Source organism: Triticum urartu, chromosome 3 (assembly GCF_003073215.2).
Source record: "Triticum urartu cultivar G1812 chromosome 3, Tu2.1, whole genome shotgun sequence".
Lineage (NCBI taxonomy): Eukaryota > Viridiplantae > Streptophyta > Magnoliopsida > Poales > Poaceae > Triticum > Triticum urartu.
Window position 1 is genome coordinate 649,679,071 of NC_053024.1, and position 26,210 is coordinate 649,705,280.

Sequence of the window (26,210 nt, forward strand, 5' to 3'; positions counted from 1 at the left end):
CTTCTTGGACCCTTCGGCCTCCCTGGTTGGGGCGGCCTTCCTTTTCTTGTCTCCCCGGCTGGAGGGGGAGAATCTTCATCTTCCTTCTCCTCGTTTTCACGGGAGGAGGGTGTCTCGGTGTTATCAGACGATGAGTCCGATACCACCTGGCGCCGGGAACTCTTTCATGTTCCCTTGGCCTTCTTCTTGGTCTTCTCCGGCACCTCATAAGGAGCTGGAGTCCGCATCTCCGTCAGGAGAGCACCCGCAGTGTCTTCGGGCAGAGGGGCCGGACAGTTAATCTGCTCCGATGTCTCCACCCAGTCCTGTCAAAGGCATGGGAGCTCAGACCCCACACATGGTTAAGCTATGGGAAATAAATATCCTACCAGATGTACAGAACTTACCGAATTCGCAGGGCGCTTCGCGCTTAGCCCGCGGTCCTCAGTAAGAGAGGGAGGGACCTCGGCGCCCTTGAACAGCACCCTCCAGACGTCCTTATGCATCGTGTCGAAGAGCTCGTGTAGAGTCTGGTGCTGGGCCGGGTCGAACTCACATAAGGTGAAATCCCGTTGTTGACACGGGAGGATCTGGCGGAAGAGCATGACCTGGACTATGTTGACAAGCTTAAGTTTCTTGCTTATCATGTTCCGGATACACTTCTGGAGTCCGTCCATCTCCACTGATGAACCCCAGGACAGGCCCTTCTCCTTCCAGGAAGTGAGCCGTGTGGGGATTCCGGATCGAAACTCGGGGGCCGCCACCCAGTTGGTGTCGCGCGGCTCGGTGATGTAGAACCACCCCGATTGCCACCCCTTTATGGTCTCCACGAAGGAGCCCTCGAGCCATATAACGTTGGGCATTTTACCCACCATGGCTCCGCCGCATTCCACTTGTTGGCCGCCTACAACCTTTGGCTTGATATTGAAGGTCTTCAGCCATAGGCCGAAGTGGGGCCAGATGCGGAGGAAAGCCTCGCACATGACGATGAACGCCGAGATGTTGAGGATGAAATTCAGGGCCAGATCATGAAAGTCCAGCCCGTAATAGAACATGAGGTCGCGGACGAATGGATGGAGGGGAAACCCCAGTCCGCGGACGAAATGGGGGAGGAAAACCACCCTTTCGTGAGGTTCCGGGGTAGGGATGATCTGCCCCGCGGCTAGCAGCCGATGCGCGATATCCGCGGCTAAGTATCCGGCTCCATGTAACTTTTTGATGTGCCCCTCCATGACGGAGGAGGCCATCCACTTGCCTCCCACTCCGGACATGTTTGAGAGTAGAAGGATGTGGACTTGGGCGATGGAGCTCGAGTGCGCGAGAATGGATGAGCAAGGAGGAAGAAGGTGTGGGTAGAAAAAGGTGATATCTTATCCCTTTATAAGGGTGGACTAAATTATGCGCCCCCACTAGCATGGTAAAACTCGCTTATCCCCCAAGCACCGTAATTGATGGCGCGGTTGGGTTACCCATGTCCGTATTGATGAGAATCCCGCAATAAGGGGAACACGATCTCTGCTTTGACAAGACGTGTCAAGAAACCGCCTCGTGTTATGTGCGGGGTTGGTTAAAGAAAAATGGTTCAAATAATTATCGGGCCGTGGCATGATGTCATGCTGCCAAAACATGTCAGCAGATTAGATTTGTGGTAATATTATTCTCTCTACGGTGGTAAGTGGAACTTATTTTGCAGGGTCGGACACTATCCTTATATTCAAACTCTTCTGTGGTGTACTCGGAGGAGGAACCCGCCTTGCAATGCCGAAGACAACACTACGCGCCGGACTCATCGTCATTGAAGCCTGGTTCAGGGGCTACTGAGGGAGTCCTGGATTAGGGGGTCTCCGGACAGCCGGACTATATCCTTTGTCCGGACTGTTGGACTATGAAGATACGGGATTTAAGACTTCATCCCGTGTCCGGATGGGACTCTACTTGGCGTGGAAGGCAAGCTAGGCAATACGGATATGTATATCTCCTCCTTTGTAACCGACCTTGTGTAACCCTAACCTCCTCCGATGTCTATATAAACCGGAGGGTTTTAGTCCGTAGGACAACATACAATCATACCATAGGCTAGCTTCTAGGGTTTAGCCTCTCCGATCTCGTGGTAGATCTACTCTTGTACTACTCATATTATCAAGAATAATCAAGCAGGACGTAGGGTTTTACCTCCATCAAGAGGGCCCGAACCTGGGTAAAACATCGTGTCCCCTGCCTCCTATTACCATCCGCCTTAGACGCACAGTTCGGGACCCCCTACCCGAGATCTGCCGATTTTGACACCGACAATAAGCATATGAATAAGCAGAGAAATTCTTCGAGGACTTATGAACATAATGATTAGAAAAATAATGCTCATATTCATAGCCCTTAGCTTTTCCCTGCGAAACAGAGTTGTTAGCACCATGATATTCATGTGAGGACTTTGATCCTTTTGAGAAATTTGGTCCATATGAAGAATTTGATCTGGGGTTCCTATTCTTCACAGGTGGTGTCCTGAGGACATTCACCTGAAGTCTTTCAAGGCACCTTTTGGGAACCCAGATTTTCTTCATAGGGGAACCGTTCCTGCAGTTAGTGCCAACATATCTAGCAAATACTTCACCATTCTGATTTTTGAATAGTTTATAGTTGGAGTCAAATGACTCATCATCAGAACGAGGAGATTCACATGCAAATCCAGATAAGTTAGATGGATCAACTGGAGGTCCCTTTGCAGCAACCCATGAGGTTTTGGGGTACTTCTCAGGCTTCCAATATGTACCATCAGCACTGAGTTTCCTCTCATAGGCAATACCTTCTTTCCTAGGGTTCATGTTGAGGATTTGCTTTTTAAGCACATCACAAAGAGTCTGATGCCCTTTGAGGCTTTTGTACATGCCTGTCATGTACAATTCCTTCAGCCCTGCATCGTCAGTGATACTAGCAGTGTCCTCAGATGAGGAATTAGTGATAGCAGAGGCAGGTGAAGAATTTGTAGCATTAGAAGCATTTGAACATTCAGGTGAAGAATTAGCAGATTCACGTTCAATACATTTCAAACAAGGAGGAACAAATTCTTCATGAGCAGCGCTGATCTATTGAGCAAGTAATGAATCACGCTCCTTCTGAAGATCTTCATAACTCACTCTTAGCTTTTCAAGATCTTGCTTTCTTTGAAGAAATTCATAAGAAAGCTTCTCATGATCAGATAAGAGAGTGTTATGATGACCTTGAAGGTTGTCAAACCTAGTCTGAAGTCTCTGAAGATTTTCAGTCAAGGCTTTAGTGCGATCCATTTCTTCACCCAACATATCATCACTTTTGTCTAGCATGTTTTGAACCTTTTCAAAATCCCTTTGTTGTGTTACAGCAATCTTAGCAAGTTTAGAATAGTTGGGCTTGAGGTTTTCATCAGATTCATTCTCACTTGATTTAGAGGAGGTATATTTGAGTACCTTGGCACCCTTTGCCATGAAGCAATAGGTGGGAGCGTAGTCATCATTGCCTTCATCAGCCTTGTTGGTGAGGTCATTTTCCTCAGTGTTGAAGATAGACTTGCTGACGAATGCAGTAGCGAGGGCTAGGCTCGCCACACCAGATTCGGACTCCTTAGATGCCTCCTCTTCCTCATTTTCTTCAGATTCAGCCTCAGAGTCCATTTCCTTGCCAATGAATGCCCGAGCCTTCTTGGAGCTGCTCTTCTTGTGAGATGAAGACTTTGAGGGTTTTGATGATGAAGATTTTGAGGATTTCTTCTTTTTCTTCGCATCATCAGAACTGTAATCCTTGTATTTCTTCTTCTTTGATTCCTTTTCCCACTAAGGACAATCTTGAATGTAATGTCCAGGTTTCTTGCATTTGTGACAACGCCTCTTCTTGTAGTCACTGGATGAGGAATCATTGCTCCTTGAGGGTCTTCCAAAGCGACCACGTCTTGAGAACTTCTGGAATTTCTTCACGAGCAGTGCTAGCTCATGGCTTAGTTCTTCAGGATCATCAAGGCTGCTACCAGAGTCTTCATCTTTGGACTCAGATACTGCCTTGGCCCCCAGTGCACGTGATCTGCCATAGCTCGAACCATAGAGATCTCTCTTTTTAGCAAGCTGGAACTCATGAGTATTTAGCCTCTCGAGGATATCAGCGGGATCAAGTGACTTGTAATCAGCACGTTCTTGTATCATCAATGCCAGAGTATCAAATGAGGAATCAAGTGATCTCAGCAATTTCTTCACCACCTCATGGTCGCTGATGTCAGTGGCACAAAGTGCTTGAAGCTCATTTGAGATGTTAGTGAGGCGATCGAAGGTTTGTTGAACATTTTCATTGTCGAGTCTTTTGAAGCGGTTGAAGAGATTGCGAAGAACATCAACTCGAGAGTCATGCTGTGTTGAGACTCCTTCATTCACCTTGGACAGCCTATCCCAGATAAGCTTAGCAGTTTCCAAAGCACTCACTCTTCCATACTGTCCTTTGCTCAGATGTCCACATATGATATTCTTCACTTGAGAATCGAATTGCTTGAATCTCTTCACATCAGCAGCATTCAGAGAAGGTGTGACTGAGGGAACACCATTTTCCACAACATACCAGAGATCGTTATCAATTGCCTCAAGATGCATTCGCATCTTATTCTTCCAGTAGGGGTAGTCCGTCCCATTGAAGGTTGGACACCCAGCAGAGACCTTGATCATACCTGCGGTCGAAATAACTAAAACTCCAGGCGGTTAAACCAAAATCACACAGAACAAGGGAGTACCTTGCTCTGATACCAATTGGAAGTGCGTTATATCGACTAGAGGGGGGGTGAATAGGCGATTTTTATGAATTCTTCACTGAGGAATTTGCAGGTGAGGAAATTCCTTAGCGAAGAACTACTAGCGGCGGAATAAGTACTCAAAAGTAATCATAACAAAACACAAGCATAGTTATCATGATGAAATGAAGACAGGCACAGAGTACAGAAAGCGTAAGCACAGGATAACACAGGATGAAGACAAACCGACTGAAGAAATTGAACTGAGGAAATTGAGAAAGTCTTCAGTCAAAGTCTTCAAACACAGATATGAGGAAATGAAAGAGTTGAGGAAATAGAACCAGTGAGCTTGGTGAAGACAATGATTTGGTAGACCAGTTCCAACTGCTGTCTCAGTAGTACATCTGGTTGGAGTGGCTAGGTATTTGAACCTGAGGACACACAGTCCCGGACTCACGGTCCTCACTGTATTCTCCTTGAGCTAAGGTCACACAGACCTCGCCCAATCACTCGTGGTAAGTCTTCAGGTGACTTCCGAACCTTCACAAACTTGGTCACTCGGCGATCCACAATTACTCTTGGATGCTCTAGACCTTGACGCCTAACCGTCTGGAAGAAGCACAGTCTTAAAAGGTAACAAGCGTCGGATCCACGCAGGATCAATCTCTCTAGTGATGCTCAATCACTTGGGGTTTGTAGGTGTTTGGGTTTGGGTTTTCCTCACTTGATGATTTTCGCTCAAAGTCCTCGGAGGATGGGATGCTCTCAAATGACAAGTGTCAGTTTCTCTCGGAGCAGCCAACCAGCCAGTGGTTGTAGGGGGGCTATTTATAGCCTAGGGAGCAGCCCGACATGATAAGACATAATATTCTAAGACAGCTAGCGCATAGCACAGCAATGGTCGGAATTGTGAGAATCAAATTCCTTAGGGCTATCATGTTCCTCACTATGTAGGCAATCTGCACTGGCGAATTCCTAACTTCTCGGTCAGAACAAATTCCTCAGAGACCAGAAGAACTTCGTCTCTGTCACTGAAGAATATGACTGAACTGTATGAGATTTCCAATGGCTTCACTCGAAGGGATTGATAGGTGTAGGATTTTGAGTTGAGCATCACATGGAAATTTTTCCTTAGTATTTCCTCGACCCCCTTTAAAAGTACGGTGTTTCCTAAGACTCAAGAAAGAGTAAATGAAACTACAAAAAGAAAAGTCTTCACGCTTCATGTTCCTCAAATGAATACCAAGTCTTCAAGGTCACACCAATTTCTTCACTTTCAAAGTCTTCAAAAAGTCTTTAGAAATTCAAAGTCTTCAGTCGAAGAACTTCATTTTTAGGGTTCGACTTTCTCTGTAAATATCAAACTCCTCATAGACTTATAGACATGTTGATACGTCTTCGTCGTATCTATAATTTTTGATTGTTCCATGCCAATATTCTACAACTTTCATATACTTTTGGCAACTTTTTATACTATTTTTGGGACTAACATATTGATCCAGTGCCCAGTGCTAGTTCCTGTTTGTTGCATGTTTTTTGTTTCGCAGAATATCCATATCAAACGGAGTCCAAACGGGATAAAAACTGACGGAGATTTTTTTGGAATATATATGATTTTTGGGAAGAAAAATCCACGTGAGACGGTGCCCGAGGTGGCCACGAGGCAGGGGGCGCGCCTGCCCCCCTGGGCGCGCCCCTGACCCTCATGGGCCACCCCTAAGGCGGTTGGTGCCCTTCTTTCGCCGCAAGAAAGCTAATATCCGGATAGAGATTGTGTTAAAATTTCAGCCCAATCAGAGTTACGGATCTCCGGGAATATAAGAAATGGTGAAAGGGAAGAATCTGAGAACGCAAAAACAGAGAGAGACAAAGAGACAGATCCAATCTCGGAGGAGCTCTCGCCCCTCCCATGCCATAGAGGCCAAGGACCAGAGGGGAAACCCTTCTCCCATCTAGGGAGGAGGTCAAGGAAGAAGAAGACGAAGGGCCCCCCTCTCCCCTTCTCTTCCGGTGCCGCCGGAACGCTGCCGTGGCCATCATCATCATCACCGCGATCTACACCAACACCTCCGCCATCTTCACCAACATCTCCATCACCTTCCCCCCTCTATCAACAGCGGTCCACTCTCCCGCAACCCGCTGTACCCTCTACTTGAACATGGTGCTTTATGCTTCATATTATTATCCAATAATGCGTTGCCATCCTATGATGTCTGAGTAGATTTTCGTTGTCCTATCGGTGGTTGATGAATTGCTATGATTGATTTAATTTGCTTGTGGTTATGTTTCTGCCCTTTGGTGCCCATCATATGATTGCGCGCGTGGATCACACCATAGGGTTAGTTGTATGTTGATAGGACTATGTATTGGAGGGCAAGAGTGACAGAAGCTTCAACCTAGCATAGAAATTGATGCATACGGGATTGAAGGGGGACCAATATATCTTAATGCTATGGTTGGGTTTTACCTTAATGAACATTAGTAGTTGCGGATGCTTGCTAATAGTTCAAATCATAAGTGCATAGAATTCCAAGTCAGGGATGACATGCTAGCAGTGGCCTCTCCCACATAATACTTGCTATCGGTCTAGTAAAGTAGTCAATTGGTTAGGGGCAATTTCGCAACTCTTACCACCACTTTTCCGCACTCGCTATATTTACTTTATTGTTTCTTTATCTAAACAGCCCCTACTTTTTATTTACGTACTCTTTATTATCTTGCAAACCTATCCAACAACACCTACAAAGTACTTCTAGTTTCATACTTGTTCTAGGTAAAGCAAACCTCAAGCGTGCGTAGAGTTGTATCGGTGGTTGATAGAACTTGAGGGAATATTTGTTCTACCTTTAGCTCCTCGTTGGGTTCGACACTCTTACTTATCGAAAACTGTTGCGATCCCCTATACTTGTGGGTTATCAAGACCTTTTTCTGACGCCGTTGCCGGGGAGCAATAGCGTGGGGTGAATATTCTCGTGTGTGCTTGTTTGCTTTATCACTAAGTAATTTTTATTTGTTGTTCTTAGTTGTTCTCTATCTTTAGTTATGGATATGGAACACGAAATACCAAAAAAATTAGGTGTACTTGCTACTCATGGAGATGGGGAACCTCCTAAAACCCTCGATGTTGGTTATGTGAAAAATATTATGTACTACTTTAATAATCCTGAGAAAACCCCGTTGAATTATGTAATGGGAGTAACGTTGGATCAACGTGAATACTTTAGGGATTATCGCTTGACACAAAAAGGGAAACTATTATGGGATCAAATTCATATATTGAATTGGTATGCTAGGCAACTATGCTTGAGATATGATTATACTCGTTGCTCTAAGGTGAAGGCTCCACACCTTCCCTTTTCATGTGAATTTAATGATAATGAAACCTTAGCTTCTTATGCTAATGGTATGTATGATTACTATGATGTGGAACAAATAGAAGAATTTGTTGCTTTTAAGGGTGCTTATGAAATTGAATCTTTGTTTGAAAAGCATGAAGCTTATGATGATGATGTTTATAGGCCTAAAAATTTAGCTATCTTAAAATATTTCTATGATAATTATGAATATAATTCCTATATTAATGCGCTTATTGAGAAAGTCTCCGCTGTCCAAGAAGAGACTAATATTTTGCAGGAGTCTATGGAAGAAGAAATTGATGAAACTGTGAGCTCATTGGATGAAAAAGATGAGGAGGAGAGCGAAGAACAAAAGGAGGAAGAGCGGATTAGCTACCCGTGCCCACCTTCTAATGAGAGTAACTCTTCAACTCATACATTGTTTAATTTCCCTTCGTGCTTACCGGAGGATGATTGTTATGATCCCATTGATTCTTTTGAAATATCCCTTTTTGATGATGCTTGCTATGCTTGTGGCCAAGATGCCAATATGAATTATGCTTATGGAGATGAACTTGCTATAGTTCCTTATGTTAAACATGAAATTGTTGCTATTGCACCCACACATGATAGTCCTATTATCTTTTTGAATTCTCCAAACTACACTATATCGGAGAAGTTTGCTCTTATTCCTTATTAAGGATTATATTGATGGGTTGCCTTTTACTTGCACATGATGATTTTGATGAATATAATATGCATGTGCTTGCTGCTCCTACTTGCAATTATTATGAGAGAGGAACTATATCTCCACCTCTCTATGTTTCCAATATGATAAAATTGCAAGAAACTGTTTATACTATGCATTGGCCTTTACTTTGTGTGCATGAATTGTTCTTTTATGACATGCCGATGCATAGGAAGAGAGTTAGACTTCGTCATTACATGATATATGTTACCTTGTGCTCACTACTAAAATTCATTGTTAATTAAAATTGGCTTTGATAAACACTGGGATCCAGGTGGATCCATTACTTGAGCACTATATGCCTAGCTTAATGGCTTTAAAGAAAGCGTTGCCAGGGAGACAACCCGGAAGTTTTAGAGAGTCATTTATTTATGTTGAGTGCTTTTATATTTTATATAGTTTAAAAACAACAAAAATAAAGAGGAGAACCCAAAACTTTTTCAAAAAGGAAAGCGAAAGTGAAAAAGACAAGCATTGTTGAAGTGGGAGCTAGCCTTGAACTTTGTTCATGCTCATGGAAACTTTGTGAATCTTGGTTACAGAAACTTTTCAATAAAAATAATTATCCCCTTGTACAATTCCATTGTATTATAAAAATAATGTGCCAAGGTTTGCCTTTAGGATGTTTATATTTGCTTGATGGTTTGTACGGTGCAGGACAGAAACTTTGGCTGTAGTGCGCGATTTTACGTTTTTTGCTGGAACGTCAAATAATTCTGATTATTTTTGCACTGTCTTCCTATACAAATTTTTTATTTTTCCTAATTTTGGTAGAATTTTTCAAGTATCAGAAGTATGGTGAATGTTCAGATTATTACAGACTGTTCTGTTTTAGACAGATTCTGTTTTTTGATGCATAGTTTGCTTGTTTTGATGAAACTATCGATTCATATCAGTGGATTAAGCCATGAAAAAGTTATATTACAGTGGACACAATGCCAAAACAAAATATGAATTGGTTTGCAACAGTACTTAGAGTAGTGATTTGCTTCATTATACTAACGGATCTTACCAAATTTTCTGTTGAAGTTTTGTGTGGATGAAGTGTTCGATGATCGAGAAGGTCTCGATGTGAGAAGAAGGAAGAGGCACCCCAAGTAAATATTCAAGGAGACTCAAGCGTCTAAGCTTGGGGATGCCCCGGAAGGCATCCCCTCTTTCTTCAACAAGTATCGATATGTTTTCGGATTCATTTCGTTCATGCGATATGTGCAATCTTGGAGCGTCTTTTGCATTTAGTTTTCATTTTTCTTTTATGCACCATGCTGGTATGAGATAGTCCTTGGTTGATTTATAGAATTCTCTATGCACTTCACTTATATCTTTTGAGTATGGCTTTATAGAATGCTTCATGTGCTTCACTTATATCATTTGAAGTTTGGATTGTCTGTTTCTCTTTACATAGAAAACCGCCATTTGTAGAATGCTCTTTTGCTTCACTTAGATTTGTTAGAGAACGGGCATATCTTTTGTAGAAAGAATTAAACTCTCTTGCTTCACTTATATCTATTTGGAGAGATGACAGGAACTGGTCATTCACATGGTTAGTCATAAAATCCTACATAAAACTTGTAGATCATTGAATATGATATGTTTGATTCCTTGCAATAGTTTTGCGATATAAAGATGGTGATATTAGAGTCATGCTAGTGGGTAGTTGTGGATTGTAGAAATACTTCTGTTGAGGTTTGTGATTCCCGTAGCATGCACGTATGGTGAACCGTTATGTAACGAAGTCGGAGCATGCTTTATTTATTGATTGTCTTCCTTATGAGTGGCGGTCGGGGATGAGCGATGGTCTTTTCCTACCAATCTATCCCCCTAGGAGCATGCGCGTAGTACTTTGTTTTGATGACTAATAGATTTTTGCAATAAGTATGTGAGTTCTTTATGACTAATGTTGAGTCCATGGATTATATGCACTCTCACCCTTCCACCATTGCTAGCCTCTCTAGTACCGCGCAACTTTCGCCGGTATCATAAACCCACCATATACCTTCCTCAAAACAGCCACCATACCTACCTATCATGGCATTTCCATAGCCATTCCAAGATATATTGCCATGCAACTTCCATCATCATCATATACATGACTTGAGCATTCATTGTCATATTGCTTTGCATGATGTTTTCATGGCTTGTCCGTTTTTTGATGTCATTGCTACTCTAGATCATTGCACATCCCGGTACACCGCCGGAGGCATCCATATAGAGTCATACTTTGTTCTAGACATTGAGTTGTAATATTGAGTTGTAAGTAAATAAAAGTGTGATGATCATCATTATTAGAGCATTGCCCTAGTGAGGAAAGGATGATGGAGACTATGATTCCCCCATAAGTCGGGATGAGACTCCGGACTTTACAAAAAAATAAAAGAGGCCAAAGAAGCCCAAATAAAAAAGAGAGGCCAAGGAAGCCCACCAAAAAAATAAAAAAATAAAAACAAAAAAATGAGAGAAAAAGAGAGAAGGGGCAGTGCTACTATCCTTTTTCCACACTTGTGCTTCAAAGTAGCACCATGTTCTTCATATAGAGAGTCTCTTGAGTTATCACTTTCATATACTAGTGGGAATTTTCATTATAGAACTTGGCTTGTATATTCCGATGATGGGCTTCCTCAAATGCCCGAGGTCTTCATGAGCAAGCAAGTTGGATGCACACCCGCTTAGTTTTAGTTGGAGCTTTCATACACTTATAGCTCTAGTGCATCCGTTGCATGGCAATCCCTACTCACTCACATTGATATCTATTGATGGGCATCTCCATAGCCCGTTGATACGCCTAGTTGATGTGAGACTATCTTCTCCTTTTTGTCTTCTCCACCATCATATTCTATTCCACCTATAGTGCTATGTCCATGGCTCACGCTTATATATTGCGTGAAAGTTGAAAAGGTTTGAGAACGCCAAACGTATGAAACAATTGCTTGGCTTGTCATCGGGGTTGTGCATGATGTGAATATTTTGTGTGGTGAAGATGGAGCATAGCTAGACTATATGATTTTGTAGGGATAACTTTCTTTGGCCATGTTATTTTGAAAAGACATGATTGCTTCATTAGTAGGCTTGAAGTACTATTGTTTTTATGTCAAATGATAGACTATTGCCTTGAATCACTCGTATCTTAATATTCATGCCATGATTAGATTACATGATCAAGATTATGCTAGGTAGCATTCCACATCAAAAATTATCTTTTTTATCATTTAGCTACTCGAGGACGAGCAGGAATTAAGCTTGGGGATGCTGATATGTCTCCGTCTATCTATAATTTTTGATTGTTCCATGCCAATATTCCACAACTTTCATATACTTTTGGCAACTTTTTATACTATTTTTGGGACTAACATATTGATCCAGTGCCCATTGTCAGTTCCTGTTTGTTGCATGTTTTTTGTTTCGCAGAATATCCATATCAAACGGAGTTCAAATGGGATAAAAACTGACGGAGATTTTTTTGAAATATATATATGATTTTTGGGAAGAAAAATCCACGCGAGACGGTGCCCGAGGTGGCCACGAGGAAGGGGCGCGCCTGCCCCCTGGGCGCGCCCCTGACCCTCGTGGGCCATCCGTAAGGCGGTTGGTGCCCTTCTTTCGCCACAAGAAAGCTAATATCCGGATAGAAATCGTGTTAAAATTTCAGCCTAATCGGAGTGACGGATCTCTGGAAATATAAGAAACGGTGAAAGGGAAGAATATGAGAACGCAGAAACAGAGAGAGACAGAGAGACATATCCAATCTCGAAGGGGCTCTCGCCCCTCCCATGCCATGGAGGCCAAGGACCAAAGGGGAAACCCTTCTCCCATCTAGGGAGGAGGTCAAGGAAGAAGAAGACGAAGGGGCCCCCTCTCCCCTTCTCTTCCGGTGGCGCCGGAACGCTGCCGTGGCCATCATCATCACCGCGATCTACACCAACACCTCCGCCATGTTCACCAACATCTCCATCACCTCCCCCCCCCCTCTATCAACAGCGGTCCACTCTCCCGCAACCCGTTGTACCCTCTACTTGAACATGGTGCTTTATGCTTCATATTATTATCCAATGATGTGTTGCCATCCTATGATGTCTGAGTAGATTTTCGTTGTCCTATCGGTGGTTGATGAATTGCTATGATTGATTTAATTTGCTTGTGGTTATGTTTCTGCCCTTTGGTGCCCATCATATGATTGCGCGCGTGGATCACACCATAGGGTTAGTTGTATGTTGATAGAACTATGTATTGGAGGGCAGGAGTGACAGAAGCTTCAACCTAGCATAGAAATTGATGCATACGGGATTGAAGGGGGATGTGCTGCAAGGCGATTAAGTTGGGTAACGCCAGGGTTTTCCCAGTCACGACGTTGTAAAACGACGGCCAGTGAATTGTAATACGACTCACTATAGGGCGAATTCCAAGTCAGGGATGACATGCTAGCAGTGGCTTCTCCCACATAATACTTGCTATCGGTCTAGTAAAGTAGTCAATTACTTAGGGGCAATTTCGCAACTCCTACCACCACTTTTCCACACTCGCTATGTTTACTTTATTGTTTCTTTATCTAAACAACCCCTACTTTTTATTTACGTACTCTTTATTATCTTGCAAACCTATCCAGCAACACCTACAAAGTACTTCTAGTTTCATACTTGTTCTAGGTAAAGCGAACGTCAAGCATGCGTAGAGTTGTATCGGTGGTCGATAGAACTTGAGGGAATATTTGTTCTACCTTTAGCTCCTCGTTGGGTTCGACACTCTTGCTTATCGAAAACTGTTGCGATCCCCTATACTTGTGGGTTATCAAGACCTGTGTACACTCAAAAACACATTAGTCCCTTAACCTATAAGTCTTCAATACACCAAAATCACTAAGGGACACTAGATGCACTTATAGTTGAAGAGAAAATATACTCCTGGCAAGAAAGTAAAGAATATACTCCTAAGATGAGTGTTGTATCTATCTATCTATCTATCTATCTATCTATCTAGCCTAGGAGTACAGATTTCTTGTTTTTTATTTTCAGTATTCTATTGGACAAATTTTGAGCAACTGCCTAATCTTATTGTAAGCCTGGAAGGAAAAATTCTCTTGGACAAATTTTAAACTGTATAAAGGTTAATCCTTTCTATTTTCTAATTCACTTTTTCTGTTATGTTTTCTTCTTTTGTATCTTGCTTCGTTCACTAATACTAATTTCCATCTTTTGCAGGATGGGATATTATCTGTAAAATGTGTACTAGAGTAATTTGCCTTCGGTTCGAAGGAAGCTTCATTTTGTACAACTTTTGGTTGCACCAGACGATTTCCAAATTATGACTATATTGTTAGGAACAACTTTTGGTTGGAACATTTAAGATATAGTATAAGTGTTTGTAACAATGGATGAACTGTTTTTTAGTACCTTTCGATATTTATGTATGTTAAATTGGCTTGCACACTACCAACTGTCAGTTCGCTTACCCACCACATTCTTATTTTTTCATAAGAAAAACAACGCAGCCACGCACACGTGCTTCATGACGGGCTCAGCTTGCTGCCGAGCCTTCTACCTGCTAGTGGATATTAGAGGGGGCATTCGTCTATGAGGCCACATTTGGGGGTGAAAATGGGCAATCCCTATATGGCGCGTAGGTCGCTCGATATCCACATAGCACGTACCCCCTCTCCACCGCTGGAATTTCTATGGGCCAGCCCATTTTCGGGATTCACCCCCAAACCGGTTTTGGGAAGGTTCTAGATCCTTCCCTGAATCAGTTTTTTCTGGTTTCTTTTTTTCTTTCGGTTTTTCTTTTCTTTTCTGTTCCTGTTTTGTTTCAATTTTTTCTTTTCTTTTTTTATTTTTATTCTTATTTACACAATTTGTGGTAATCTTTTTAATATTCATGAATTTTCTAGTTTCTTTTTTGTATTATTTTTTCGTTTTCATTTTAAAAATATATTTTTTCAAATTCATGATTTTTTAAATCGTGAACAATTTTTTGAAATCATGAACATTTTTCAAATACCTGAATTTTGTTTTGAACTAACGTACTTTTTCACTTTTTCATTTTTTGTGAATTTTCTTTTAAATTCATGAACACTTTTTTGTTCATCGAATTCAAAAAATGTTCATCAATGGAAAAATATGTTCAAAAATTAAAAAAAAATGTTCATCAATCAAATTTTGTTCATCGGATTTAATAAATGTTCGTCAGAATTCAAAAATTTGTTCATCAAATTGCAAAAATGTTCTTTAAATTCCAAATTTGTTCATCGAATCTGCACATGCTTATGGGCGTGTCTGTCTATATCTCGCTCGCTGCAAAATATGAAGCAGGCGATGCCCATAGCTGAAGCTTACATGTGTTGCAGTAAGTATGGTCTATTAACATAGGTAATTTCCTTCTTTAGTTTTCAAAAAATCGTGCATAAGAAAATATATATCGAGAAATATGTTTACTTCATTAATTTTGGGAAAAAAGTATAGTGAAAATTGTGATCACATGTTTCAGAAACAATGTTCACATGTATGTTAAAAATCTTCAGTAATTTTACAAAAATATGTGGGTAATTGAATAAGTGTCCAGTTTTATTAATCAAAGTGTGCAATTTTATAAATGTGCTCACACGTTTTTTAAGTGTTAGTACAATTTTAAGAAGTGCCCATCTATTTTTGAAAACATTTAATTATAAGAGTGTTCCATATTTTTTTAAAAGTTCATGTAGTTAATGAAATGGTTCATGCATTTAAAAAATTCTTCATATAATTAAAAAAATCGTGTAACCTATAATTTTCATTTTTTTTAGAAAATAATCATTTAATAAAAAACCATCCATCTTGAAAATGATTGTGTATGTCTAAAATAAATATTTAAGTTTCCTCCAAAAGTAAACAAAGAAAATGGATAACGAAACAAAAAGTAAAAATAAATATTAATAAAGAAAAACATTGGAATAGAATGAAAAAACACAAACACACTAGAACGGGGATCCTTAGAAAAATCACCCAAAACCTAGGAAGAAAACAAAAAAAAAGTCTTACAAGATCAACCCACGTGGAAACTGATCGCATGTGAGCAGTCCTCACTACTCGCAATACGCGAGATATAGCCATTGCACATGATTACAACCATTCTACGTAGTGGTGTAGCTAGAGGGTGGAGAGAGGCCCTAGGATTTTTCCAATTGCTTCATTTCATACCATAGCAAAAGAAGTTAAGAAAATATTTGTAGAAGAAAATTCTTTACAGTTTCACTATTGGCCCACCCTGACTCAATGAACTCAGTGAACTGGATCCGCTACTGATTCTACTACGCTCAAAAGGTAAAAATGGTCACTACTATTCCTTTTAAATTAGTGCTAGAGATTATTCTCCACATAAAAAATAATACAAAGTACCCTTAAAACATGATATGGACTACTACTATCCATCAAATTGCTGACTACTGGAGACCTACAACGATAGCCTCAAGATAATAAGAGATGTCGCCGCACAGCCGGGCTGGTGTGATGGGTCAAATTGCTTGATTTCGAAATGGAAATCCTGCATACCCTTTTATCCATGGACGCGCGCATGGGATGGCGCAGGAAACCGGATCCGATGCCCCCTAAGATCGAAAACAACCCGGCCACAGGACACTATCCACATGGGCCACGACAAGAGCCCTTGATAGCTCGGGAAGGAAAAGACCGGTCGTCGAGCCAGTCGTATGATAGACCGAGGCACTGTGATGCATGTGCATCCCCAGGATGAGGTACCTGACGTCCAACATTTCGGCTCGATCGATCACAAACGCCCAAAGGCCGGAGAGCACGGGCCGTGGCCATGCGTACCTGCCAGCTGTACTCCTTTCACTCAGCACGCAGGTCGCCGGCCGTTGACGCGGTCCACCGAAGACGAAGGAGAAAGAAAAAAAAAACAAGAACCCCACCGAGTGCCCGTACCCGCCGCCATCAAGTGCCGCCGAGGGAGGGAGGGAGGAAGCCGACGGTTACCAGCCCACACACACACTGACACTGAAATCACTCCACGCAATTGAAAGCGAGATACTCCAACGGATGATGCGGTTTCGATCGCGAGGCGACACGTTACCACGAGGATGCGTGGTGGCCTCCCCCTCCCGTCCCGCCCCCCACCTACTCATGCGCGCCGCCTGAGGATATATGTTTATTTATTTGTTTATTGACATATGCTGCATATCCATGCACGCATCCAGCCATCCATCCTGATCCCAGCGGCGCGAGCGACGGCACCGAAGTGAATGAATGGCTGAGATTGGCACCGCCTAAAAAGCCGAAGCGCTCTGTGCTTGCTTCCTGGCGGGATTACGTAGGCGCAGGCAGCCCTCCTTAAATTCCGAGATACTACGTCGCTTGCCCCTGTGTCCCGCTGGCCGTTTTTCGCTGGAGAGCCGAGGCTTGGGGCAGAGACAGAGACGGGGACATGGCTGCTCCTGCTGCGGAGGTGGAGATGGGGGGAGGCGAGGCGCTGCTGGAGGAGGGCGCCGGCGGCAGTGGCGCAAGGCGGGGCGGCAGGAGGAAGCCGCTGGGGTGGAAGTGCATGCCCTTCATCATAGGTATGTACGTATGTATGCTTCACACGTTCACTTCTACTCCATTCCCGTGTGGATCTCTCCATCTCTCAGCCTGCTTTGGTTTCTTCTTCTTTCCGATCTGTGTTATTGCTTTGCTTGCTTGTGCGTGCGTGCGTGTGTGTAAGAGAAAGACAGAGAGTGTGTGTTTTGTTTGTTTTGTTACTAGGATAAAAGTTACAAGAGCATCATTCATGGCCAGTGGCCACTGGCTTACGGCCTCTACCTCGTACAGTCCAGGAGCGCATCCGTAGCTACCTCGGCCGGTCGTACAGTGCAGGCTCCCCGGCCGGCCGAGCTAGCAAGCTCATCATGACGGCCATGAACAATTTCCACCCCCCAAAAAAAACTAATTCTGGCCTTCCCGCAAAGGAAAAAACGAGTTGAACAATTAGGTCTAGTAATTGTTTGATTGATATAGGGAAGATCAAGGATTAGATTCGCCCGTGCCGCGTTGAATGGTTGGTCATATCTTTCCACGGCACACAAAAAAAGATGAATGGCATTTAGGGACAGATTGCCAAATCTCTCAAACATTTACGAGCTTAAAGATTGTGAGGCTTTGCTACCACAATTATCACACATTCAATGCAGTAGACAGATGTGTATCACGGTCTTCTGATTAGCTGATTCATTTAATTTAGTATATTTTAGGATCTTTTTTATTTGCACAACCTAAGGGGCCACGACGACACAATTGTTAACTTTTACTCCACCCAAGTAGGCGTCAGAGTATAACAAAGCACGACCATTTAGATTCCATAACACCGTGCAATGTCGGAGTATTTAGTTAGCATAGGCAAGAAATGTGCCTCACACTTCCTTTCTATGCAGCAACCGAGACGTTTGAGAAGGTGGGGTCAGTTGGCGTGGCAGCAAATCTCACGGTCTATCTTGTCAACCGCTACAACATTGGGCGGCTCGCGGCAGCAAACATCACCAACATTTTCTACGGTACGCTGAACTTTGCGCCGTTACTAGGCGCCTTCATCTCCGACGCCTACTTGGGAAGGTTCAGAACCCTGGCCTACGGATCCTTCTTTAGCCTCCTGGTATGTCCGCGGTCAAAGTTCTTTTAGTCGTCTTGTTTCGCCTGCTTGTATTGACAAAAGGAAATGTGAGATAAGTGTCATTGCCAAAATAAGTCTAACAAATGAATGAAATAACCAGCATTATGCTTTTAAAAAAACAGCATTATTGATTGATTAATATGAGAAATAGCATGTGCAACGAACCACAGGCAATGGCTAACATTTTATCTGCTTATTATCGCAACAAAACTTGATGTCTCAGCAAATGGCATTTATTTACCGGGTTAGCTGTTCTAAGGAATTACTGTCACGAACTAGAAAAATGTGAACTATACTGAATTTCCTACAATATGTTCGCAGATGTCAGCAACTAATAGATTTTTGCATTGCTCACAGTCTAATCTGCGTACTTATTTGCTGCAAAAACAGGGGATGCTGGGATTGACTTTGTCTGCATCAGTTCCAGCTCTCAAACCACCAGACTGCAGTCAGACAGCCCAATTAGGTGGGCACTGCAACAGTCCATCAACACTCCAGCTGAGCGTGCTATACATATCTCTAGCGTTTCTAACCATCGGCGGTGGAGCAATCCGACCATGCAGCTTGCCCTTTGGAGTAGACCAATTCGATATGACTGATGAAAAAAGCCGAAAGGGCCTGAATAGTTATTATAACTGGTATTATGGCACAACTACTGCTGCCCTGGTGTTCTCCATGACTATTCTCATCTACATCCAGAATAGCATCAGCTGGCCAATAGGATTTGGCATTCCCACATTCTTCATGCTTTTTTCAATCATCATTTTATTCATGGGCACTAGACGTTATGTCCATGTACCACCAGAGGGAAGCATCTTCACTGGAATTGCCCAAGTTTTAGTGGCATCATTTAAAAAGAGAAGACTCAAGCTTCCGCATCCTGACAATATAAATCAACAAGAGTTGCTGCTCTTCAGTCCTCCGATAGGTGGCCACCGTATTTTCAGATTGCCACTTACTTCCCAGTTCAGGTAAAATAAAGAACTAGCCACGATGGAAGTGTCACAACACAGACAAAAAATACCATTTGATAGCGTCCCATTCCCAAAAGTATCGTGTTTTTTTCCAAGAAAACTATTCCAATTAGCTTGCAAAAGTGTTCTATAGGCTTAACATCCATGTAACTTGCTAAAACATGCAGACATTCATGTGCTGGTAAATGTAAGTCATTTTTCTGCAAGTAAGTGAGCAAAACGTCCTGCACTCCTCAACAAAGTGAAATAAAAAGATAAAGAACATGCTAGGCAGATCAAAAAAAAATTACTAATCATTTCAAACAATTATGTGCTAGATGCTAATGTATATCCACCTTTTATTGTCATTTGTACTCAGGTGTCTGAACAAAGGTGCGATTGTAAGGGATGGTGATATAAATGATGACGGTTCTGCAAGAAACTCATGGGAGCTTTGCAGTATCCAGCAAATAGAAGAGGTTAAATGTTTGTTAAGAATTGTGCCTATCTGTATATCTGGCATCATATGCTTCGTCGCGTTGGCTCAACAATTCACATATATAATCTTGCAAACATTAACAATGGACTGTCACCTTGGAACACATTTTGAAATCCCTGCAGGCTCTGTTATATCCATATCCTTAATCGCCCTAACTGCATTCCTGCCGATTTATGACCGAATATTGGTACCTATAGCTAGAAGATTCACCGGAGTGGAAAGTGGAATTACACTTCTTCAGAGACAGGGTATAGGATTGGTGATTTCTCCCATTTCAATGGTGGTAGCAGGGCTTGTTGAACACAAAAGGAGAAACTCAGCATTGTCTAATGGAGGAAAATCACCTATGTCAGTCGTGTGGCTTGCCCCCCAATTGATTCTAATGGGTATTGCTGAGGCCTTCAATGCAGTTGGACAAATAGAATTCTATAATAAGCAGTTTCCAGAGCAGATGCTAACCCTAGCAGGATCCCTCTTTTTCGTTACGTTAGCTGGAGCAAACTACTTGAGTACTGCTCTGGCAAACATTACAAGGAAAGTGACTACCAGAGATGGCCACACAAGCTGGTTGACAGATGACATTAATCTTGGCAAGCTTGATTATTACTTCTATTTCATTGCCCTCATAGGAGTACTGAACCTTTTCTACTTCCTTATATGCTCACACTACTATCAATATAAATCCATGTCACTCCATGCTGAAGAGTCCATCAAAGTACACACCAAGGAAGAGGCAGAAGCAGAGGTCAACGCCAATACAGATGCGCCTAAAAAATAAGTATTGGGAGGGAAATTTGTCCTGCAGAGAGTATATACTTGGAAAATTGTCAACAGACTTTCCTGTTTTGCAATATGGCACAGGACTTTATTATCTTTTTTAATGTGATGAAGAACTAATGTAGCGTAGTTTAGCCAGATGTATGACTGTTATCCAAAGAGCATCAATGAAGAGCTAAAAGGTCTATTGTATTCCAATTTGATGAAGTGTGAGTTTCTGGATCATAATGATGCCAGCAATATTTTTGTGGAACTTAATTAAGTCAGTAGTGTGTCTGCAGCAAGTACACACAGGCCGTACTTGCTAGTACAGCCTTTTGTGCATATAATATTTATTTATTTTTAAATGCATTCACATAATGTTTAGATTATTTACGGCTCATTTGAGGATTGGACTAGGGCTCCCAAAACTAATGGCAACTAAGCAGTTAGATTAAACCAATCACGCCCTTGTGGACTGTGCCTCCACTAATAGGTGTTCAACATGTGAAGAAACTAACAAGTTAAATAACCTTTTCGTTATACTTTCAGGTGAAGTTCAAACATCCCCGCAAAAAAAAGGCGAAGTTCAAACAGTACGGACATAGGGTCATCCTTCAATGAACTGCCTCAAACAACTGTTTCCAAAAAAAAAAACCTTAGATTTGTTTTATCTGAATTTGGGTAGAATGTTAAGGATATGCACAATAGCATATTCAAACGAGTATAGAAATCAAATCCCAGCAATGTTTCTGTATATGAGTTTACAGTAGCCAAAAAAATATCATATTTTAGGGAACGGATATGACAAAAATTTACCCACCGTGGGAAGACGTGGAACAATAACTGGACCACCACGAACTTTGTCAAGAGCAAAACTTATTCGTAATGCCCGCCCCAGCATTACCTGTAGAATTTAAAAAAATCCAGGTCATTTGTTTGATCCTTCTATGAATTGAATATCTAGCAATAGCAGTTTGTAAGGCAACTCTCTTCATAAAGAACCTTTCCATCCATAGCGTCCATGGCATACTTAGCCTCATAATGATTTGAGAACTGGACAAAACCAAAGCCTCTTGACCTTCCAGAGTTTTTGTCATACATTATTCTCACTGCAACACGAAATAGTATCCATATAACTTCACTGTATTAAGATAAGTTTAACACATGTAAAAACAGCATTAGGTATTAATTTTCTGGGATGAATAGAACAAATGATACTGCAGTTCCATATGGCCACAAAATCTAATACCAGGCAAACAATGATATAACTCAGTCAGCTAGTTCCACAGTATATGCACATTGACATGTTATTACTCAGACTCAGAGTATGCCCCTGTGTTAGGTCAATCAATAACCACATGCCACGGACAAACTTGCTCAAAATAGAAATGATGGACACTGACAGAAACCCAGGCGCATGAACCAGACTACATGCAGGTACAGAGTAATGTACACTTGTTGGGGGCCACTGCAGACTAGCTATCTATGACATAAAACTAATCAAGTATATGGCTACCTCTTAGAGTCTTAGTATCAACACATCAGAAGTATAGGATCTGTCGGTACTGCAAGAGCAATATGCATGAATTATATCGCCTTTTAGGAAGAAAGGGCGCAACTAGATTCATGAACACCCAATTCAGAAGTAATAACTCAAAATCAGCTGATACATAGGGACTGTCAAAAGAAATTGCAAGTAGCAACAGAAATACTTGGATCCAGTTAACCTGATCAATGGATGCAGATATAAAAATATGAATTATCAAATATTTCAAGCAAATCCAACTTATGCATTTTTTGAATTGTCTAGGAGCTAATTGTTTGTTCATGAATTACATAATGAAGTGCACCCAACCATCTTACTCAAAAGTAATTAGATACTACGCACAGCACACAGCTGGTAGTTGCAGCTTCCTCTACCAACATATATATTACTGTGAATGTACATTGTTGTCTTGTTGATGTTGCTGCTATTCACTCTCCTTTTCTTTGGAGTTGTTGCAATCAGCACACGTGTTTTCAGGACCAGCTCCAGAGTGATTGATACAGATGCCAATCAAGCCAACCAGAGGTTAGTAAGATTGGGACTCCAAGTTCTAACCAGATATATTCCAACCCATATGTAAAGGAAAATGGCCATAAACAAAAGAAAGTAATGAAAATTTGAGGTGTGCTTAACAACTCTTCTAAGTGGTCAGAATACCGTCTGACGAACTCCACATTCATGTGTCAAAAGGCTGAGCCGACTGTTAGTCACAAGACTTAAGACCCAATGGCCAAGGGTCCGAGGCAATCCACTATTGCACCTGAGCCTTTTGAAACCTAATGCTGATGCTCATCCATTGTTCACACTTCACAGTAGACTAACCATTTGACAAAGTAAAATTCAAACGTTAATGCCTAAAATAGATTCCAATAGCTTGAGACTGGTGGTCCTTGTGTGATATATCCTTACCCTTCCCAGGGAAGTACTCTTCAGCTACCTTGTGATGGATCATGGATGGCATGGCCTAAATTGAACTAAGCCCCAGAGTTTTCTTTGCGATCTGTTTTGTATAACAGGATCTGACAGATTCAGCAGCACTGAATTTCCCAAGTGATGCATAAGTGTTAGAAAGTAACAACACGTGTCCATAATCAAATGATTCCACTGTAAGCACCTTCTCCGCAGCAACATTAGTGAACTTCATGTCACTGTGCAAATGACCCCCTCCCATAAGGGCTTTCCAAGCATTTAGTCCCAATTTATTGTCAGTCAAGCTAGCCACTCCTGCTGCTTCGTCCAAGCGGCCAGCTCTTGCTAACATATCCACTATGCATCCAATGTGCTCCTGACATGGATTTATGCCCTTATCGTTTATCATTCTTCTAAAGATGATCAACCCATCATCCACCAGGCCAGAATGGCTGCATGCTAGCAATGTGTTCAAGTATGTTACACTGTCTCGGCCCTCGCTAGATTTCTCCATCTCATTAAAAAGTGTTATTGCTTCCTCTCCTTGGCCATTTATACCAAAGGATAATATCATAGTATTCCACGAGACAGTATCTCGACAAATCATCTCATCAAACAATTTTTGGGCTAGAGCCACATATCCACACTTACCATAAACTGCCATAAGGGTGTTAAGAACAGGTCTGTACAAAGACAAACCTGACTTGTAGCTATACCCATGAAGCTGAACACACAGGTCAAACTTAGCAATCACATAACAGGCAAGCAATAAGGTGACTAACGTTACATAATCAATCGCAAACAAGCCTCCATGCCTCATCTTAGCAAAGAGATCCAATCCTTCTAGCACATCTCCATTTTCTACACACGCCGCCACCATTGCAGTCCATGAGACCAAGCTCTTATCCCTTCTTCCATCAAACAACTTCCTTGCAGAGCTTAAATCCTTACATTTGGAATACATTGTGATTAAGGAATTCACTACAGGAAGCTCTCTACTAAACCCACGGATTACAATCTGGTTATGAACCAACTTTCCTCTGCTTCCATCACCCATAAGTGCACAAGCTTGCACCAAACCAACCATTGCTACCATGTCAGGAACTATACCATTTGACCTCATCTTGACAAACATATGTATAACTTCACCAGCATGCCCTTTCTCAAGAAGGAAACCCATCATCATCGTCCAACTAACAACATTGTTGACAGGAATCTTCCTGAAAATCTCTCTTCCAATCTCAAGACTAGCATAACCCAAGTACATGCCCAGTATCGAGTTTGTCACTGATACATCCAAATCAAGCCCCATCTTGACCGTGTAAGCATGTGCAGTCCCACACAGTCCAACATCACCACAACCAGCACAAGCTTGAGCAGTGCTTATCATAGTCACAACATTATCAATTGGCCCCAACGAATGAAGCAACCTTTTAAACACCAGAACTGCCTCCTCGAACAAATCATTATGCACTAACCCGGAGATCATCGCATTCCAGGTAACTATACCTGGATCCCTCATTTCACCAAACAAAGCACGTGCCTTGATGGGGCAGCCGCACTTCGCATATGAATCAAGCAACGCGGTTCGGACAAAAGGATTGGAGTCCAACCGAAGCTTGACAACCCACCCATGGATGCACTCGGTGAGCACCGCGTCACCCAGCCCGGCCGCGGCGAGCGATGCACCGACCAAGGTGAACGAGTTTGGGCACACTTCTGCCCTCACCATGCCGACAAACAGCCCAACGGCCTCGTCGAACGACCCGGCCCTCGCACTCCGGTAGATTGCCGCCGAGCAGGCGACGACGTCCCTAACAGGCATTCTGTCGAACAGTTCGCGAGGCTGGGCGGAACCGGGTCGTCCAGGAGGGCCTGGGAGCCGTTTCGTCGAGCACCTACCACGCGTACCATCTGAACCCGCCCAGCACCCACCACTCGAGAGGTTATATTGCTACCGACCAAATGAGAAATGGCTTTGGTTTGCATGTGGATTGGTCTTTTACCTTCGGTGACGGTGCCGAAGGAGGAGAAGGCGTCCGTCAGCGACCGCTCGTCCGCGGACCACGAGAGCCCTGTCCATGCTCGCAAGCAAACGAGGCAAACCGAGGTGAGTGACAATGGCCGATTGGGGAATAAGTAGACGGGGACAGGAGGGAGGAGTGTTACCGGCGACGAATAGCTTGTGCTTATTGGAGGCCGGCTGTGGCGGTGGGGCGGGATGGGGAGGGGGCGGCTCGTGGGGCGGAGGGGCGACGGCGGAGAGAGAGCGGCGCAGGTGATGGTGGAGAGGTGCGAGGCGCAGGCGCGAGAGCAGTTCCGGGAGCGCCATGCCGGCGGGGCCGGTGACGGGCGGACGGCTGGCCAACAGAACAGAGACGAGCACGGGGTACAATTCTACAGCAAGGCTGCAGGGGGTATATCGGGGAGTTGCCGAGTTGGGCTTGTTTTTTGGGCTTGACCAGTTTTTTTTTAGGATAACTGGGGCTTTATTCAAAGTTCAAAAACTGAGGAATACAAGCGATGTCGTGCAAAACCCCTAGCTACACATGGCGACCCACCACAAGAGACGCAGCTCCTTTACCTAGCGAGTGGGCCTCGAAATTATTCTCCCTATGCTCGAAACGGAAAATAACAGCAGGAAAAAATTCTACTAAATTGAATCTCCCTAAGAATAGGAGCATAAGCCGGCGACCCTCCGTTCTTGATGTTTGAGATCACTTTCTGACAGTCTGAAGCTATCTCCAAGTCCTGCAAATTTAGGTCCCGAGCGAGGGCTAGAGCCTCGCTGCAAGCTAGTGCCTCCAGGCTAGCTGGATCGATCAAGCCTTCATACACCACTGCTGAGGCTCCCAGATAGTTTCCGGCCTTGTTCCTACAAACCACTGCAGCAACTCCTCTTTCTCCCAAAGTGGAAATAGCGCCATCACAATTCAGCTTTGAAGCCTCACCCGACGGTGGTAGCCAAGCCCTAGCACGGGGCCGCTCCACTCGCCCCAACTCTCGACTTGGCGTTCTGACTGCTGCAATCTCTAGGTCTTCCAAATACCTCTTTATAAAACACATTGTTGTTAACGGACTTTGAAATTCATCTTCATGGATAGCCTTCCATCTAGCCCA

The 26,210-nt window shown here is 42.9% G+C and overlaps 2 protein-coding genes across 3 annotated transcripts; one reads left to right on the forward strand and one right to left on the reverse strand.

The window, feature by feature from the left end:
* Positions 1–17,081: 17,081 nt before the first annotated feature.
* Positions 17,082–21,440, forward strand: LOC125545696 (protein NRT1/ PTR FAMILY 2.13-like). The gene is made up of 4 exons (XM_048709724.1): positions 17,082–17,339; positions 18,189–18,406; positions 18,815–19,395; positions 19,757–21,440. Exons 1-4 carry the CDS (start codon positions 17,207–17,209, stop codon positions 20,652–20,654), a joined length of 1,830 nt encoding a protein of 609 aa, XP_048565681.1. The 5' UTR covers positions 17,082–17,206; the 3' UTR covers positions 20,655–21,440.
* On the reverse strand, positions 18,088–25,522 carry LOC125545695 (glycine-rich RNA-binding protein 4, mitochondrial-like). 2 transcript variants are annotated; one of them, XM_048709723.1, is made up of 5 exons: positions 25,260–25,502; positions 25,097–25,165; positions 21,638–21,744; positions 21,456–21,539; positions 18,088–18,447 (listed from the first exon to the last, which is right to left on the reverse strand). In XM_048709723.1, the coding sequence occupies exons 1-5, from the start codon at positions 25,420–25,422 to the stop codon at positions 18,430–18,432; spliced, it is 441 nt and encodes a 146-aa protein (XP_048565680.1). In that variant the 5' UTR covers positions 25,423–25,502; the 3' UTR covers positions 18,088–18,429. The 2 variants fall into 2 exon arrangements, 1 of the variants encoding a protein (XP_048565680.1); XR_007300156.1 differs by lacking the exons at positions 18,088–18,447; positions 21,456–21,539 and adding an exon at positions 22,499–25,004 and having other exon boundaries at positions 25,260–25,522.
* Positions 25,523–26,210: the final 688 nt, after the last annotated feature.